This window comes from Heptranchias perlo, chromosome 18 (genome assembly GCF_035084215.1).
Source record: "Heptranchias perlo isolate sHepPer1 chromosome 18, sHepPer1.hap1, whole genome shotgun sequence".
Taxonomy (NCBI): domain Eukaryota; kingdom Metazoa; phylum Chordata; class Chondrichthyes; order Hexanchiformes; family Hexanchidae; genus Heptranchias; species Heptranchias perlo.
Window position 1 is genome coordinate 40,172,104 of NC_090342.1, and position 15,256 is coordinate 40,187,359.

Below are 15,256 nucleotides of genomic sequence, written 5' to 3' on the forward strand. Positions count from 1 at the left end.
CAGTTTGAGACCATTAGAACATGTGATTGGGAAAGCACCATGTATGTTTGTAGGTGTTAAGCCAGACTCCCACATTTATATTGGGAACAGAAGAGCTGTAGCTCAGTATTCTGTGTTCATTTTTTTTTTTAAAAATGAAGTATTAAAGTCTATGTATAGAATTTCACACATCATTTCTTCCAGTCTGGAACTCTGTTGCTTGCATACAGACGTTCAAAAACGGACTTAAATATTACTCGCTGAAGCAAGGTTGCTGCACCATCTGTTGAGCTTTGAGAAATCTGTTGCTTGGTGGCAGCCTTGTTCAATTTCGTCAAGTCTTTCTGTATTCCCAACAGCCACCATGGTCAGTTTAATGTCTCTAACTGCACACAGTTAAGCCTATTAATAGACAACTGTTAAACTGCATGTGCTAACAGCTTGTACATACTCTAGTGCTACAGAGAGCTAGCAGAGTGAGTCATTGGAATTTCTGCAACATGACTGATTACCTGAAGGTAACTCTGGGAACCTGGCACTCATTCCACTGAGTCCTGAGGGTGCAGGGTGGAATCTCTGATGCCCTTTCTGGGGTGAGGTGTGTGGGTGCCCCCTTGGTTTCACTCACTGGTACTTGATGAGCAGCAAGCTGTCCCCATCAATCAGCTCCTGAAACAGATTGTACTGCCTGCCACAATCCTGCTGACCTCCCACTGCTGCACACCACTAAATGGTGGGTTTGTGAACATGACTGGTCCCTTTTTTTTTGTTGACACCAAAACTTCTGTGACCGTGATGCCTGAAGTGTAATGTACATATCTCAAAACTTCTATATATAATTTTTGGCAATCCTCATATAGCATTGCTCCTGGTGAGTTAAAGGTTGTGGTGTGTTGGGGTATGGATGTGAGGGAGGGGTATATATCTCCAGTAAGAGATTTTGGAAAGAAGTTTGTAAGAGATCTCCCCGGAGAAAGCAAAATAAGTGTTTTTTGATCACTGAAAATAAATATTTTTTTAAATCACTGCAGCAATAGAAGTAAATCTATTTCCATGAATCATTTGCTTTGTATTCCTTTTTTAAAAAATAAGGCAGGTGCTATTTAGAGTAATTACAAAATTATTGATTCCACTTTGAAATTTAGCATAACCACATTGAATATAGTAACCTAAATTGTATTTTTAATGAAAAATTTGCTAAAAAAAAATGGTCATGATTTACCTTTTGATGAAGTATCGAGGAACAGTAAATGAATACATGGCTGCTTTTAATGGACATACATCGGATGAATAATTAACCCCTAGTGTGTTTTTTTTTCCAGTTAAATTAGCTCACAAAGTTAATGCTTTACTCTGCTTTCATGTTTTATATCAAAATAATTTATTTTTACTTTTTTTTTTAAAAAGTCCAAACATTTTATACAATTTTTTTAACCTTCAAGCCCTCCAAATGGTTTGCTGTCTTTGTGGTATCAGCAATTTTGTAGTGACAACATGCGTTTTATATAATGCATTTACCATCGAAAAACATCCCAAGGCACTTCAGAGGCAGTCAAAAAAAAAATTTCAAAAGTAGGGTGAGGAGATGGGGTTACAAACACTAGTACCTAGAATGCTCTGTGAATGGTGAATCTTCCTGTCGATAATTTAACAAATTTTAGAAATTACTTCCTGATAAGCATCATGGACTTCACACAAAGTCGGAAAGTTCATTATTTACATTAACATGACGTTTTCATACAGAAGAAATTAGTTACCTCAGCAGCTTCCAGACTTTTATCTCACTGCACTGCACAGGGATGGGGATTACAAACAGCAAGTGCTAGTAGGCTATGTGAATGTTAATTTGATTAAGGGGGGAAAGATGTAACTGCACTGTAGAGCCAAAATGAAGAGGCGAGACACTGGCTAGACTTACTACAATTGACGTGGACAGTGGCCAACTAGGAGGAATCAAGGATTTACAGGAAATAGGTGGGTCTATGCCAAACCTATCATTCAAGCTTGAGCCAAGTACTCCAAGTTGAGCTTCAAGATCATGGCACAGAAGTATGACATTTTTTCATGGATTTACTATGTAGGCAACTCGGGATAAGAATAAACATTTTATGCCAAATTGGTTAATTTCATATGTTATAGTGTCACTTTTACATATAAATTTTCAACAAGGAAAAATCCAACTGACAGCTCAAACCAACTGCACAAAATATTGAAGGAATTTCATTGATTCAATATTTTTTGAAGTGGTAGCTCCTGCTGACTAGCTATTTTTAATTTGTAGTTTTTCTGAACTTTACGATGGATGATTTTTTTTTTTATTACTGCTTGGTTCAGTGCTCACCCGTTGCAAATTTTGACCTATGTGCATTTTATTTGAAGTGCAACATGCTTTCACAAAGATATATTTCATTGTGTTAAAGCAACAAAATGATTTATCATTCCTCTTTACTCTAACATTGTTTGACTCCCTTATTAAGAGGAGCTACATAAAATGTCCTCTACAACCTGTCCCACCACTATAATGTTCTGAAATCCTAGTTCTACTCATAACAACTTTGATGGCTTCTTTATTTCTCCATTTTAATATTCAGTTGTAAACCAGCCACTTCACACTAACTTTGACAGATTAAAGACCTATCATGAGGCACCTCTTCTAGATTTGTGTAGGTAATTTGCATTGCCGTTAATGTAATTTTTTTTAACAATTCAGATTTATTTGACTTGTTTTTGAGATTGGATCTTAGTACACAATACAAAGATCAACCTAGGGAAAGGGAACAGAGCTCAACACAGACTCTAAGTGGTATAGGAACTAAAAGTCAATAGGTCTAAATCTGACCAAGATGTACCATCTATACCAAATGAGAGTTTAGAAAGTTTTGGGATTCTTGGGACCGAGGTCACTGTTCTTTTAACTGTAAACAATTTTACAACACCAAGTTATAGTCCAGCAATTTTATTTTAAATTCACAAGCTTTCGGAGATTTCCTCCTTCCTCAGGCAAATGTTTCAAGAGCTCCTTGAAGCCTACGCATTTATACATATAGAACAATACATGGTGTTTACAGACTGCCCCTGCAACTGCCCGTTGCCAAGGCAATCACCGTGTTCAGACAGAGAGGTGTCACCTGCAGAACCCCCGAATACACATTCAACAAAAAAAAACCAGGGAAAAAAAACAGGGAAAAAAAACAGGGAAAAAAAACAGGGGAAAAAAACAGGGAGAGGCAGAAACATCCGGAAGGCAGAGAGAGCCAGCAAATGACCCATTATATTAAAAACAGATAACATTTGTTCGCTGGTGGGGTAACGTGTAGCGTGACATGAACCCAAGATCCCGGTTGAGGCCATCCTCATGGGTGCGGAACTTGGCTATCAATTTCTGCTCGACGATTTTGCGTTGTCGTGTGTCTCGAAGGCCGCCTTGGAGTACGCTTACCCGAAGGTCGGTGGATGAATGTCCATGACTGCTGAAGTGTTCCCCGACTGGGAGGGAACCCTCCTGTTTGGCGATTGTTGCGCGGTGTCCGTTCATCCGTTGTCGCAGCGTCTGCATGGTCTCGCCAATGTACCATGCTCTGGGGCATCCTTTCCTGCAACGTATGAGGTAGACAACGTTGGCCGAGTCACAGGAGTATGAACCATGCACCTGGTGGGTGGTGTCCTCTCGTGTGATGGTGGTATCTGTGTCGATGATCTGGCATGTCTTGCAGAGGTTACCGTGGCAGGGTTGTGTGGCGTCGTGGACGCTGTTCTCTTGAAAGCTAGGTAGTTTGCTGCGAACGATGGTCTGTTTGAGGTTGGGTGGCTGTTTAAAGGCGAGTAGTGGAGGTGTGGGGATGGCCATAGCGAGGTGTTTGTCCTCATTGATGACATGTTGAAGGCTGCGGAGAACATGGCGTAGTTTCTCCGCTCCGGGGAAGTACTGGACGACAAAGGGTACTCTGTTGGTTGCGTCCCGTGTTAGTCTCCTGAGGAGGTCTATGCGATTTTTTGCTGTGGCCCGTCGGAACTGTCGATCGATGAGTCGAGCGTCATATCCCGTTCTTACTAGGGCGTCTTTCAGCGTCTGTAGGTGTCCATCGCGTTCCTCCTCGTCTGAGCAGACCCTGTGTATTCGCAGGGCCTGTCCATAGGGGATGGCCTCTTTGACGTGGTTAGGGTGGAAGCTGGAAAAGTGGAGCATCGTGAGGTTGTCCGTGGGCTTGCGGTAGAGTGAGGTGCTGAGGTGCCCGTCTTTGATGGAGATTCGTGTGTCCAAGAAAGAAACAGATTCTGAGGAGTAGTCCATGGTGAGCTTGATGGTGGGATGGAACTTGTTGATGTTATCGTGTAGTCTCTTTAGTGATTCCTTGCCGTGGGTCCATAGAAAGAAAATGCCGTCGATGTATCTGGTGTATAGTGTTGGTTGGAGGTCTTGTGCAGTGAAGAAGTCCTGCTCGAACTTGTGCATGAAAATGTTGGCGTATTGGGGTGCGAATTTGGTCCCCATGGCTGTTCCGTGTGTTTGGGTAAAGAACTGGTTATCGAAGGTGAAGACATTGTGATCCAGGATGAAGCGGATGAGTTGTAGGATGGCGTCCGGAGATTGGCTGTTGTTGGTGTTGAGTATTGATGCTGTCGCAGCGATGCCGTCATCGTGGGGGATACTGGTGTATAGTGCCGAGACGTCCATCGTGGTGAGAAGTGTTCCTGGTTCAACTGGTCCGTGGGTACTGAGTTTTTGTAGGAAGTCTGTAGTGTCGCGACAGAAGCTGGGGGTTCCCTGTACGATGGGTTTCAGGATGCCCTCGATGTATCCAGAGAGGTTCTCACACAGGGTTCCGTTGCCTGATACGATGGGACGTCCGGGTGTGTTGGCTTTGTGTATCTTTGGGAGGCAGTAGAAGTCTCCCACGCGGGGATTACGTGGGATGAGAATGCGTAGGATGCTTTAACTGGTGATTGGAGATTTGTGGGTGATGGGCAGAGACTTGCTGTCTCCACCTAGTGGTGGGAGAAGGAACAATCACCAGCAGCAGTTACAGTCTTAGTTTCCCCAGCTGACCCCAAATTTGATTGTACAATTAGGCTTGGCTTGCGGTGAAGGAAGGCTGCAACTGATCGGTGGAACAGTAATTGGTGCTGCTGGTTTAGGCCATAGTATTTCATTTCTCTGTTTCCCCCCCCCCCCCCCCCCCCCAGTACCTCTTGTGTTAAAGTGGCTGTCCCAGAGCTGGCCAGAATATTGTGCCAGATTTTGCTAAAGTCTTAAACTCATTGTGGATTAATGAAATCCCATAACGGTCTAATCGTACAATGCTGAATGAGAAGCAGTGTGTCGTGTGGGGAAACCAACGTAAAACCTTTCTATGCAAAGCAAAGCCAAATGCTCTAATGAACACTAGAGAGATTAAAAAATCTAGAGTTTATTTTAGAATTGGAGTTTACTGTTTCCATTAAAATGATAGATTTGGACATCTTTATTATTTAAAACCTTTTTTCAGTCTGTTGCTGTTCACAGCACGAACTCTCTGCACAACCCTGTAACCTTTTATCACTTTGTACCAAAGTCCATTGTAGAGTAGCTTTTGTATTGCTCTCCAGCCAATTAAAACCTTTTCTACAGGAAGTGGGGGCATGGTGGGTTAGAATACCTTCATCTTGGAGAAAGGTATTGGTTTGAATCACTTCAAATAGAAGGAATTAACATTTTCTCTCCTATTTTTGCCTGCTCTCTTGTTTATGTGCTCCTTTTTCTCCTTCCCCCTCCCCTCCTGGCTTTAAATTAGAAGTCTCAGCTACTTGTGGGATTACTCTGTAGCAAAAATCTGGTAATTTGGCAATTTCAGGCCACTGGATGGGTGGCGTGAGAAATGGAGAGTCACAGTGGTACAATAGAAGGCACTCTGCAAAAACTGGGATTTGATGAGCGTAGAGTTTGTTTTCCACTTGTATGTAATTTGTGTAACATCTGACCGTGGGAATGGTCCAAACTGTTGGAGGTTTACATGGGTCACAAAGGTTTGGCCTTTTCTTGGATGTTGAACACTGATGGTGGCTGTTTGTAAAACCACCTTATGGCAATCCTCCAGTTACTGAAAGTGAACTGAAACTGGGGGTTGCACATTCTGAGTCAGCATTTCACCACACTTGATTCTAGTAGCAACATATTTTAGGAAGTGCATTATGAAATTTAATTTACAAGTACTTTTGTTGTAGGGACAAGCCAAACTATTACAATAATGGAATGGTAAACCAGAAATACCATCCAACATGCCACAGTATTCAGAGCTGTTTTCAAACAAAACTATGTTCTGATAAAGGTATCTTTAGTATTTCAAGTGGAGAGGGAAAAAGTCATAGCAAATCCTTGCCTACCACTGCTGAAAGAAGCCCAGTTGACTCTGCTCTTTTCAATTAGTTTGGTTGACTTCACTGAAAAGGTTGAGCAATGGGTCTAGAACTGTGCACTGTATTGTGCTGACAGCATTTCAAGGAGGGGTGGGAAGAGTTTGGAGTTCTGTTGGCAGAAGTTAATTACACAAGATGTTGATAAACTGACCTTTTCAACTTCAGACTTCCAAGTAAGAGACCATTTATTTGCTTAATAGGCTGTTTCAAAGATGATCGGATTGTCTTTTGGACCTGGATGTTTTCGACTTACTTCATGGAGAAATGGGCCCCAAGACAGGATGACATGTTGTTCTACGTACGTCGAAAGTTGACCTTTGACGGTCCAGACAGCAGTGATGGGAAGCAGGTAGGCACAGCAGATGAGTAAATCAATGAAAGAACTTTCCTATTTAGTTCATACCTTGTTTTTCTGAACTTTTGTTAACTGAATGTTTCACTCTTTGGACTATCTCTTTCAGTTTCAGCTGATTGATCCAATACTTTTAAGTGCAAAAAATATGGAGCAAGTTAAGTATACTTGGAGAATTGGCAAGAAAGCCTGCTCCTTCAAATAGCCTATGTACCATTTTTGGATTTGCCCAATTTAATTAATCTCCCAGTGAAATGAATAACTTTTGGTAAAACCTTCTAGGGGAGGAAAGTGTTAAATTTCTCTTGACTCCTAAATATTCAGTTTAGTGTCCTGAGCACTAGCTGTCAAATTAACTTCACTCCCTCCTTCATTTGGAAAGAAGAAAGTAGGAATGTCACTGCAGACTAGGGTTCAGGATCAAGCCTCCAACATAAGTCCAGTTCCCTATAGCAAGTGCCTTGCTGGCAGATCAGTCCATTTCTTCTTAAAAGGTAGTTCATACGTAGAGCAACATATTAATGGAGCAAAGTGATGAACCAAGAAATGGTTCACCCCACCGCCACCACTCCCCACAACCCCCCCCAAAAAAAAAAAATTGGAAGTCCCAGCCTTGCTCTTTCAGCTCCTGACCGACTGCTCACAGTGGCAAAGACTGGAGAACAGGTTATCTCATTATCTTTTTGACTGCAGTGAATGGATGGCCTGAGGACTGGAGAGAAAATATAATCTTACCCTAATAAAGAAAATTTTTCATGTATTTTCATAGTGAAAATACATTTTAAAATAAATTAAATCATGCAGTACAAACAAGGTCCTCATCAGATGGCTATTTGTATAAAATAAACAAGTGTTTATTTAGGGCTTTGTGTCTGAGCACCAAACCATTTTTTTTCACTATACAGGATACCTGAGCAGAATGTCTGAGTAACTCTTTAAAATTGCACTTCCTTTCCACACACACATTTTCTGAGGCTATGATTCAACGACAGCCACTTAATGGATGTTAGACAGAACAAAATCCTTATCCATCAATAGGAAGGCAATTCCACAGCTCCAAACTCCAGAGTTAGTTAAGTTTCTCTGCAGGCCCTGTGTAAACTTTTTCATCTGTCTGCAAATTAATCACCTTGGCCTCTTCACACTTATTTACTTTTGCAGGCCCAGAAAATTCATAATGTTCTCCCTTTTTAGAAGCCTAATCAACAACAACAACTTTAAGATGCTCCTTAAAACCTACCTCTCTGACCAAGTTTTTGGTCACCTGTCCTAATATCTCCTTATGTGGCTCGGTGTCAAATTCTGTTTGATTACACTCCTGTGAAGTGCCTTGGGACATTTTATCGTGTTAAAGCCACTATATAAATGCATGTTGTTGCCATAAGTAGCTGCTTTACCCTGATGGCAGAATCAAAGACCTATGTTTTTGTAAGTCTATAATTATGCCATCAGGATAAGGGAGCTGGCACTCTCTTGTGACCCAGACTACAGCATTAAATGTGAAAGCATCTCTTAATAACTTCAGTGCAGCCCATGAGAGAGACAGTTGTCCGTGTTCCTTTTGAAAGAAGTGGCCATGGTGAGCTGAACAGCCTTTTCTTCTTCCACGCTTCTGTTGTTAGGCTATTCATAGAAGCAAGCACATTGATGTAGTCTGCATGCCTGATGATGATGTATTGTGATCACTATTTGTAAAGGAATATTCCAGGATACTGCTCTGGGATCTGAAAATTCAGTCCTAGCAGTCATCCAAATAGAATCACTTCCCTGGTGCTAATGGTGAGTCTACTATCCTTCTGATATTCAGTGCTCAGAGATACCAAAATATTACATACTGATTGTAGCTTTTTTTTCTGTAAATTAAAGAAAAATCTTTAATTCCTGGACGATCCTGGCAGGTTAGCAACACGATCAATGCACTATGTATTTCTGTGCTTTAGATTAAAAGGCTTTGACATTTGACATTTCAAATGATATTTTGGATGTGATTTTTTTTAAAAGAAAAAACTACTTTCACTAAAAGTTATTGAGCCATAAAGTATAATGGTGATTTCTTTCTTTCCAATTGAATCTGACCCCCACAAACTGAGGAGATTGGAACAAATTTCAAGGTGGTGAGTGGGGAGTATTACTTGCTGAGTGATGCTCCAAAATGCGACATGCTGTTTTGTACCTTCAGCCACCCAGATGATGAGTGAATAGTGGGATGTTATACTGGAGACTGAGCAGCGCCTGCAATTTCGGTTTATGGCATAAAGAAAAACCAGGGATGGCTTCTAGGGTCTATCTCCTCTTACTGCCCTGTCATCCCTCCCCCACCAAATCCCGGGTCTGAGTCCTTTGGAATATTTTTAATTTTAGTTTTTTATTTTATGAACATTGTGGCAGGTACAGCATCTGCTGCTCCATAAGTTTTCCATGGTGATCAAAGTTGTGGGCACAGTTAGACAGCAAGAGGAGTAGATTCCAGAAACTGATCCTGCCTGAAAGTAGCTCCCCTACACTGTGCCCCCAACCCATTAAAAGCAGCAAATTATTCAGCACTGCAGAAAATCCAACTCTCTGGTAATTGCCCAGGGAATAAGTACACTCTGATAATTATTCATGAGCAGTTCAATGGGCCTCACTACAATTCTCTCTTAGATTTTAATTAGTTCCATTTTGAAGTGTAATTATTTTTGCACGGGACGATATGTATGTTTTGCAGGAAATACACTCTGTGACATTCAAGCTCTAAATACAAATACTGTGGCAAAAGGTTCTTTCAGCAACCATTCTTTGCTACCAGGTTATTTTCAGATTGGAGTTGTGTATTTGTGTTTTATATAACATTGGCCTGCTTACATTCTCATCATGGAGGGTTGTTAGAATGGTTTCTATGGTTATTGGTCTTGTTAATTCACTGAACCAGTTTATGTACATTTTTATTATAACTTTAAAAAAAAATAGAACACCAGTGTGACATTTCTATTTCTCAAACCAGCCATTTGGGAGTGGCTTTTCTGGGAGAGATTGCAAATGAAGACCGTTCAGTGCAAGATGACTTGTTCAGACTGCTCAAACTTAACTTCTCCAACAACCAGCAGAGAACGACAAGTTTCATCCCATCAGCATGGGCTGGATTTGAACCTGCTTTCCCCTGGTGAAAGGGTGGCATGCTAACCCACTGGACATCCACCATTGGCCCAGTGTTTCCACCACAACTGTGCCCCGATACACGCGTAATCTAGGCGCAAACCAATTACATGACTTAAAAGATCATGTCATTTTGGGCATAAGTGAGTTACGTGTGTAACTACAATACAGCCATGTCTCCTCTATCTTTTGCATCCGTCCATCAAACCCTCCATCTACAAAACTAGCCACACCCTGACCCTCAAATGTGACTATCCTCCCATTGAGCTTGTTCAGAGGTCTCAACATTGTTTCCTGCTGTGCCTGAAATTTGGACACAGTCATTTTTCTGGTCTTTTTAATTGCAATTTTTTGAGCATTTTCAAAAAATTTATCCTCCCAGACTTGCTCCGTATTTTCTGTTTCTTTGAATCCATTTTTATGGGAAGGTGTAAGTCACAAAAATTGAAAAGCTACCCCAATTGCAGGTACTTAAATCTGCTGTGCCTGACGTGTATGAATGATTGTAAAATGAAATGGAACTTTTCAATTTTAAGACTCAAAAGAAGGAGAACACTGGTCTGGGTTCGGCGTTTTCTTGGGCCCTGATTGTTTACGCTGATTTACGCCCATTTTAAGTTGGGCTGTATTCGAATGAGATTGGGAGAATACGTGGGTGTAACTTGACATTGGCAAAATGGGCACTGCTTCGGGTGTAATTTTGGGTGCAACTTTCCGGTTATGCCCAAGGAGGAAACACTAGCCAGTCTCCTTGGGTGAAATAACAAGTTAGCAATGGCATAAACATAATCATGAATGGATTGGCTGTTGTGGTTTCCCAACAGAAGTCATCTAATGTCATATGACTTATCCTACTTGTGGCAGATAGGAGTTTGTCACAATGCAAAGATAAAGTCTATATATTTGTACAATATTATCTATTTGAAATGTGGCTTGTCACTTAAATTTTGCCTATTTTTGGCATACATTATCTGGTCAGGGGATAATCCACATTCTTCAATTGTATTTGGAAACAGCACAAGGTGTTAGTCTGTCCTCCATTCCGCTCCTGAACATTTACCTGAGGAAGGAGGAAGTCTCCGAAAGCTTGTGAATTTAAAATAAAATTGCTGGACTATAACTTGGTGTTGTAAAATTGTTTACAATTGTCAACCCCAGTCCATCACCGGCATCTCCACATCATCTCCACTCCATTGTTGGGGCAGGTGACTGTAAGCAATCACCTCAACAGTTCCAATTGTTTCCAGGACATCACATGTCTGGATTCTTCAGATGTATATTGTTTGTAATAGCCAAGCTGTCGGAGTCAGCAATGTTCTGCACAAAAGCCAACCAGGTGCCATTGTATCTTTTGACTGTTTGGCATTCTCAAAGGGCTGCCTTGATCTCCAATAACTCAGTCCTGCTTACAGAGGTAGGATCCACAGAATATCTCTGGTGGAGGCTGACTAACTGCTTCTTCCCATGGCCAAGAAATATGTTCAGCTGTTTGGTCCTTTTGAGCCATTCGAGATCGAGACTGAAGACTCTTGGTGGATGAAGCCTCTGGTATAAATTACGTTACAGACAATGATCCTCTATTGCGAAGAGGGTTAGCGAAATGTGAAATGTTGCATGTTTGGTTACTTTTATACCAGAGGACGTACAAGGTTCTGTAATGAAATTAAATGGGCTGATTCTACGGTTTAACCTTTACTTTTAATAAACCTAATACATAGTTTATAGTCTGAGTCACTCGATCAGATAATAGAAGAACACGCATTGAAGACTAGAGGGTTCATGTCAATTCAGGGAGTAATACTAGTTACAAAAGTTTCATTTGACATGAGCAAAATAATGTTAGCAGATATTGTGTGCATGAGGTCACACTCTGGTGATGGGAAGTGAGGGCTTATTTGTGGGAAAAATCTGAATACGAATCAAGAGCAGGAGTAGGCCATGCAGTCCTCGAGCCTGCTCTGCCATTTGATAAGATCATGGCTGATCTGATTGTGACCTCAATCCTACTTTCCCGTCTCCCTACTGTAACCTTTGACTCCCTTGTTAATCAGGAATCTATCTCTCAGCCTTAAAAATATTCAATGACCCTGCCTCCACCACTCTCTGGGGAGGGGAGTTCCACAGACTCACGACCCTCAGATAAAAAATTTCTCCTCATCTCAGTCTTAAATGGGAGACCCCTTATTTTTAAACTCTGTCCTCTAGTTCTAGTCTCTCCCACAAGGGGAAACATCCTCTCGGCCTCTACCCCTTCTAGTCCCCTTAGGATCTTATGTTTCAATAAGAGCACCTCATTCTTCTAAACTCCAATGTATACAGGCCCAAAAATAAAGCTAAAAATGCAACACTATCATAGAGGAGCAGTTTATTGTGCATTTGATCTCACATCGTGAATATGTTGTACTAAGAGTGTTCACGTTCTGCAAATTAGAATAAATCTGGGTGCTGTCAATGACCTATCCCTGAATCTTGGGCAGAACAATTTCTTTTGAGAAATTTCCTCATTTTCAACATGTCCGCCACTGTTCACTACTCATTTCATAAAGGACTGCCTTCTGTCCGTTTGCGTGGACTGTGATTGGTTTGGGGAGGGGGCAGTGGAAGACTTTGCAAAAGTCTCTGGTTCCAACTGGCCACCTGCCCCGTCCCCCCAGCTGAAGGGAGACTGCATGGAGGTAAGAAAAGATGGCAGACTGAGAAGGATGGAATATAGGAACAGGAGTAGGCCATTTAGCCCCTCAAGCCTGTTCCGCCATTCAATGAGATCAGAGATCATGGCTGATCTGTGACCAAACTCCATATACCCACCTTAGCCCCATATCCCTTAGTTTTTTGTTATCTAAAAGTATTATCAATCTCAGGTTTAAAATTAACAATTGATCTAGCATCAACTACTGTTTGCAGAAGAGAGTTCCAAACTTCTATCACCCTTTGTGTAGAAATGTTTCCTAACTTCACTCCTGAAAGTCCTGGCTTAATTTATAGACTATATTCCCCTAGTCCTAGACTCCCCAACCAACAGAAATAGTTTTCTCTCTATCTACCCTATCCATTCCCCTTAATATCTTGAAAACTTTGATCAAATCACCCCTTAATCTTCTAAATTCCAGGGACTACAACCCTAGTTTGTGTAATCTCTTCTCGTAATTTAACCCTTGGAGTCCACATATCATTCTAGTAAATCTACGCTGCATTCCCTCCAAATGATTTAAAAATACATTTATATTTCTGGGGCTATCAATTGGATGAGAGTTACTATTCTAAAAAAAGATTGACTGCTGTCTATTGAACCGCATACACGAACTGATGATCTGACGTTCAGCAAAACCTGCAACCTTTTGAACTACAGCTTTTGCTGTGTGGCTAATTTTGTTCCTTCCAGGAAGCTGGAGAGGGTGTGTTTGTTTCCATGGTAACCAGAATATGCCTCCATAGCTCCTGAATCAGCATTTTGGAGCCTCAGCTGTCAAATGTGAATTATTGAAGTCTACAGCTCAAGCAGTGGATAGTAACCAAATCAGAAATGCTACTCAACCATATCTAAATGGGGGCTGTGCAGCCCAGTAAGTGTTAAATGTCTTTATTTTCTTTCTTGCATGTAAGAAAATATTCAGACATTTAAAGTTGTTTAATAAGGCCCCTGTTATGGTAGTCTGTTCAGTGATTTTTTTAAACAAGCTCTGGCTGTTCTCTAGAATGGAGTCTGGCGATGTAGCATCTTGGTGCTTTGATTCCCACTGTGGAATGGTGGAATTCAGGCTGTTGGACTCTAACAGCTGCATCACGTAGATAAAACCCTCAAATCTCCAGCAGGTCATGAAAGCAGTGGGTAGAAGTGATGTACTTACCAGTCCTCAGGAGATAATTGGTGAAAGGTCATGGCAGAATGCTCTCTGGCTGCTGATGATCTGTGGGTACACAGTCCTATTGGTAGAAAGTTTGAATAGGAAGCGAGTAAACTACAAAGCTAAACAAATAGGAGGGTTTGCTACCGAGTGGCTTCATTAGAAAAGTACAAAGGAGGAACGGCATAGAATATAAGTGTAACAGTATCAGGGAATTCCTTACCGCCTAAGTGATGTTCTCTTTTTCCCTTGCCTGGACTCCTTGCTGTGTGTGTGTGTGTGACCTACGACCTGCTCTTGGGCCTGTGCTGTGAAACTAGCTAAAGCTGCCCAACATCTTCAGGAATCTAGCATAGTGCCCAAAAAGCTAATGCCTCAGAAATGCCACCATGGTATGTGAAAACAAGTAGTTGCACAGGCTTTGTAATTTGAACTGCATTTTTTCCTCATATGCCCTGAAAAATTTTGAATTTTTAAAAAGATGCATTTCCGTTCATTTTAACCACTTTTATACTTCACAATTAATAGATTTTAAATTTTTTTTTTAAAAAGGAAAACAAAAGTGATATTTGGCTCTTCATCAGGTGAATAGGCCATCCCTCTCCCCAAGTTTCCTCAACTTCCTCCCACATCCAACACCCTGCCCTGTTCCATAGAGACACTGACTCCCCCTATGCCCAGTTCAGAGATAATCTCTCCTCCTCCAACCCATCCATCCTGGCATTCATCTTTGTCCTTTTTTTCCCCCCCTTGTCCTTATCCTCCTTCTTCTCCTCCCCTCCCCCCCCCCCCCCCCCACCCACAGCTAATGCTGGCAATTCCCCTTCCCACACCTGAGTACCACACTGAGCTTCTGTCCTCCATTTTTTTTCTCCCCTTCATTTTCTGCTTTTATGCTTTTGCATTTCCATCTATTTCCCCCTCCCTCCTGTTCTCCTGAGTACTGTTGCTAATGGAAGTGATTCTGGCTACTGAGAGAATTCCTACCTTGTAGCTAGCGGCCGGAGTCACTTCCATTACTGATAGAAGCGGTGTTCTCTGCCTATGGGGAAGTGTCTCAGCATTAATCCTCTCTCCACCCAAACAAGCAGTACAGTGCTAGACTGTAGCTTTTTGGGGTACAATCCATTACTGTTATCAAACCATGCCAGCTTCCCATACTTTATTTATCATAATTTCTTTAAATCTCTTATTCCATCAAATTTCCCCTCCTATTCATTGCCGAAACCCCCTAAGTCATCAGGAGCTTTCTTTATACCTCTTTATTGGGCCATTTCTGTTTTTGTTTTGTCAGTGAATCTGTTATGGAAAACTGAATTGTATTGATTTTATAGTTTAGTAACATCACTTTCAAAGCTTGGCCTTTGGCAGCTTCCTGCGTCAAAAAACAAATCCCTCAGAAGTCATATGATCAAACCTCAAGGTTTGCGTGTCTGATGTGCTTGTACTGCACAATCCAACTTCCGCTTTTCATGTACGATTTACTTCAAGCTGCATTGGAGATCCAGATTTGAATACTTGGTTCCTGGCCAGAATCTGCTTGTCTCTGGCA

General features: G+C 41.4%; 1 protein-coding gene across 4 annotated transcripts in view; it reads left to right on the top strand.

Annotated features, from left to right (window-relative positions):
* The window catches only part of kiaa0930, a 92,911-nt gene that overhangs the window by 36,724 nt on the left and 40,931 nt on the right, over positions 1-15,256 (top strand). For 2 of the 4 annotated variants that reach the window (XM_067999760.1, XM_067999761.1), the window contains exon 2: positions 6,573-6,721. In XM_067999760.1, the coding sequence (XP_067855861.1) occupies positions 6,573-6,721 (149 nt within the window). Of the gene's footprint in view, positions 1-1,767; positions 2,029-6,572; positions 6,722-15,256 lie in introns of those variants that run through there. The other 2 variants (XM_067999763.1, XM_067999762.1) reach the window with 2 other exon arrangements.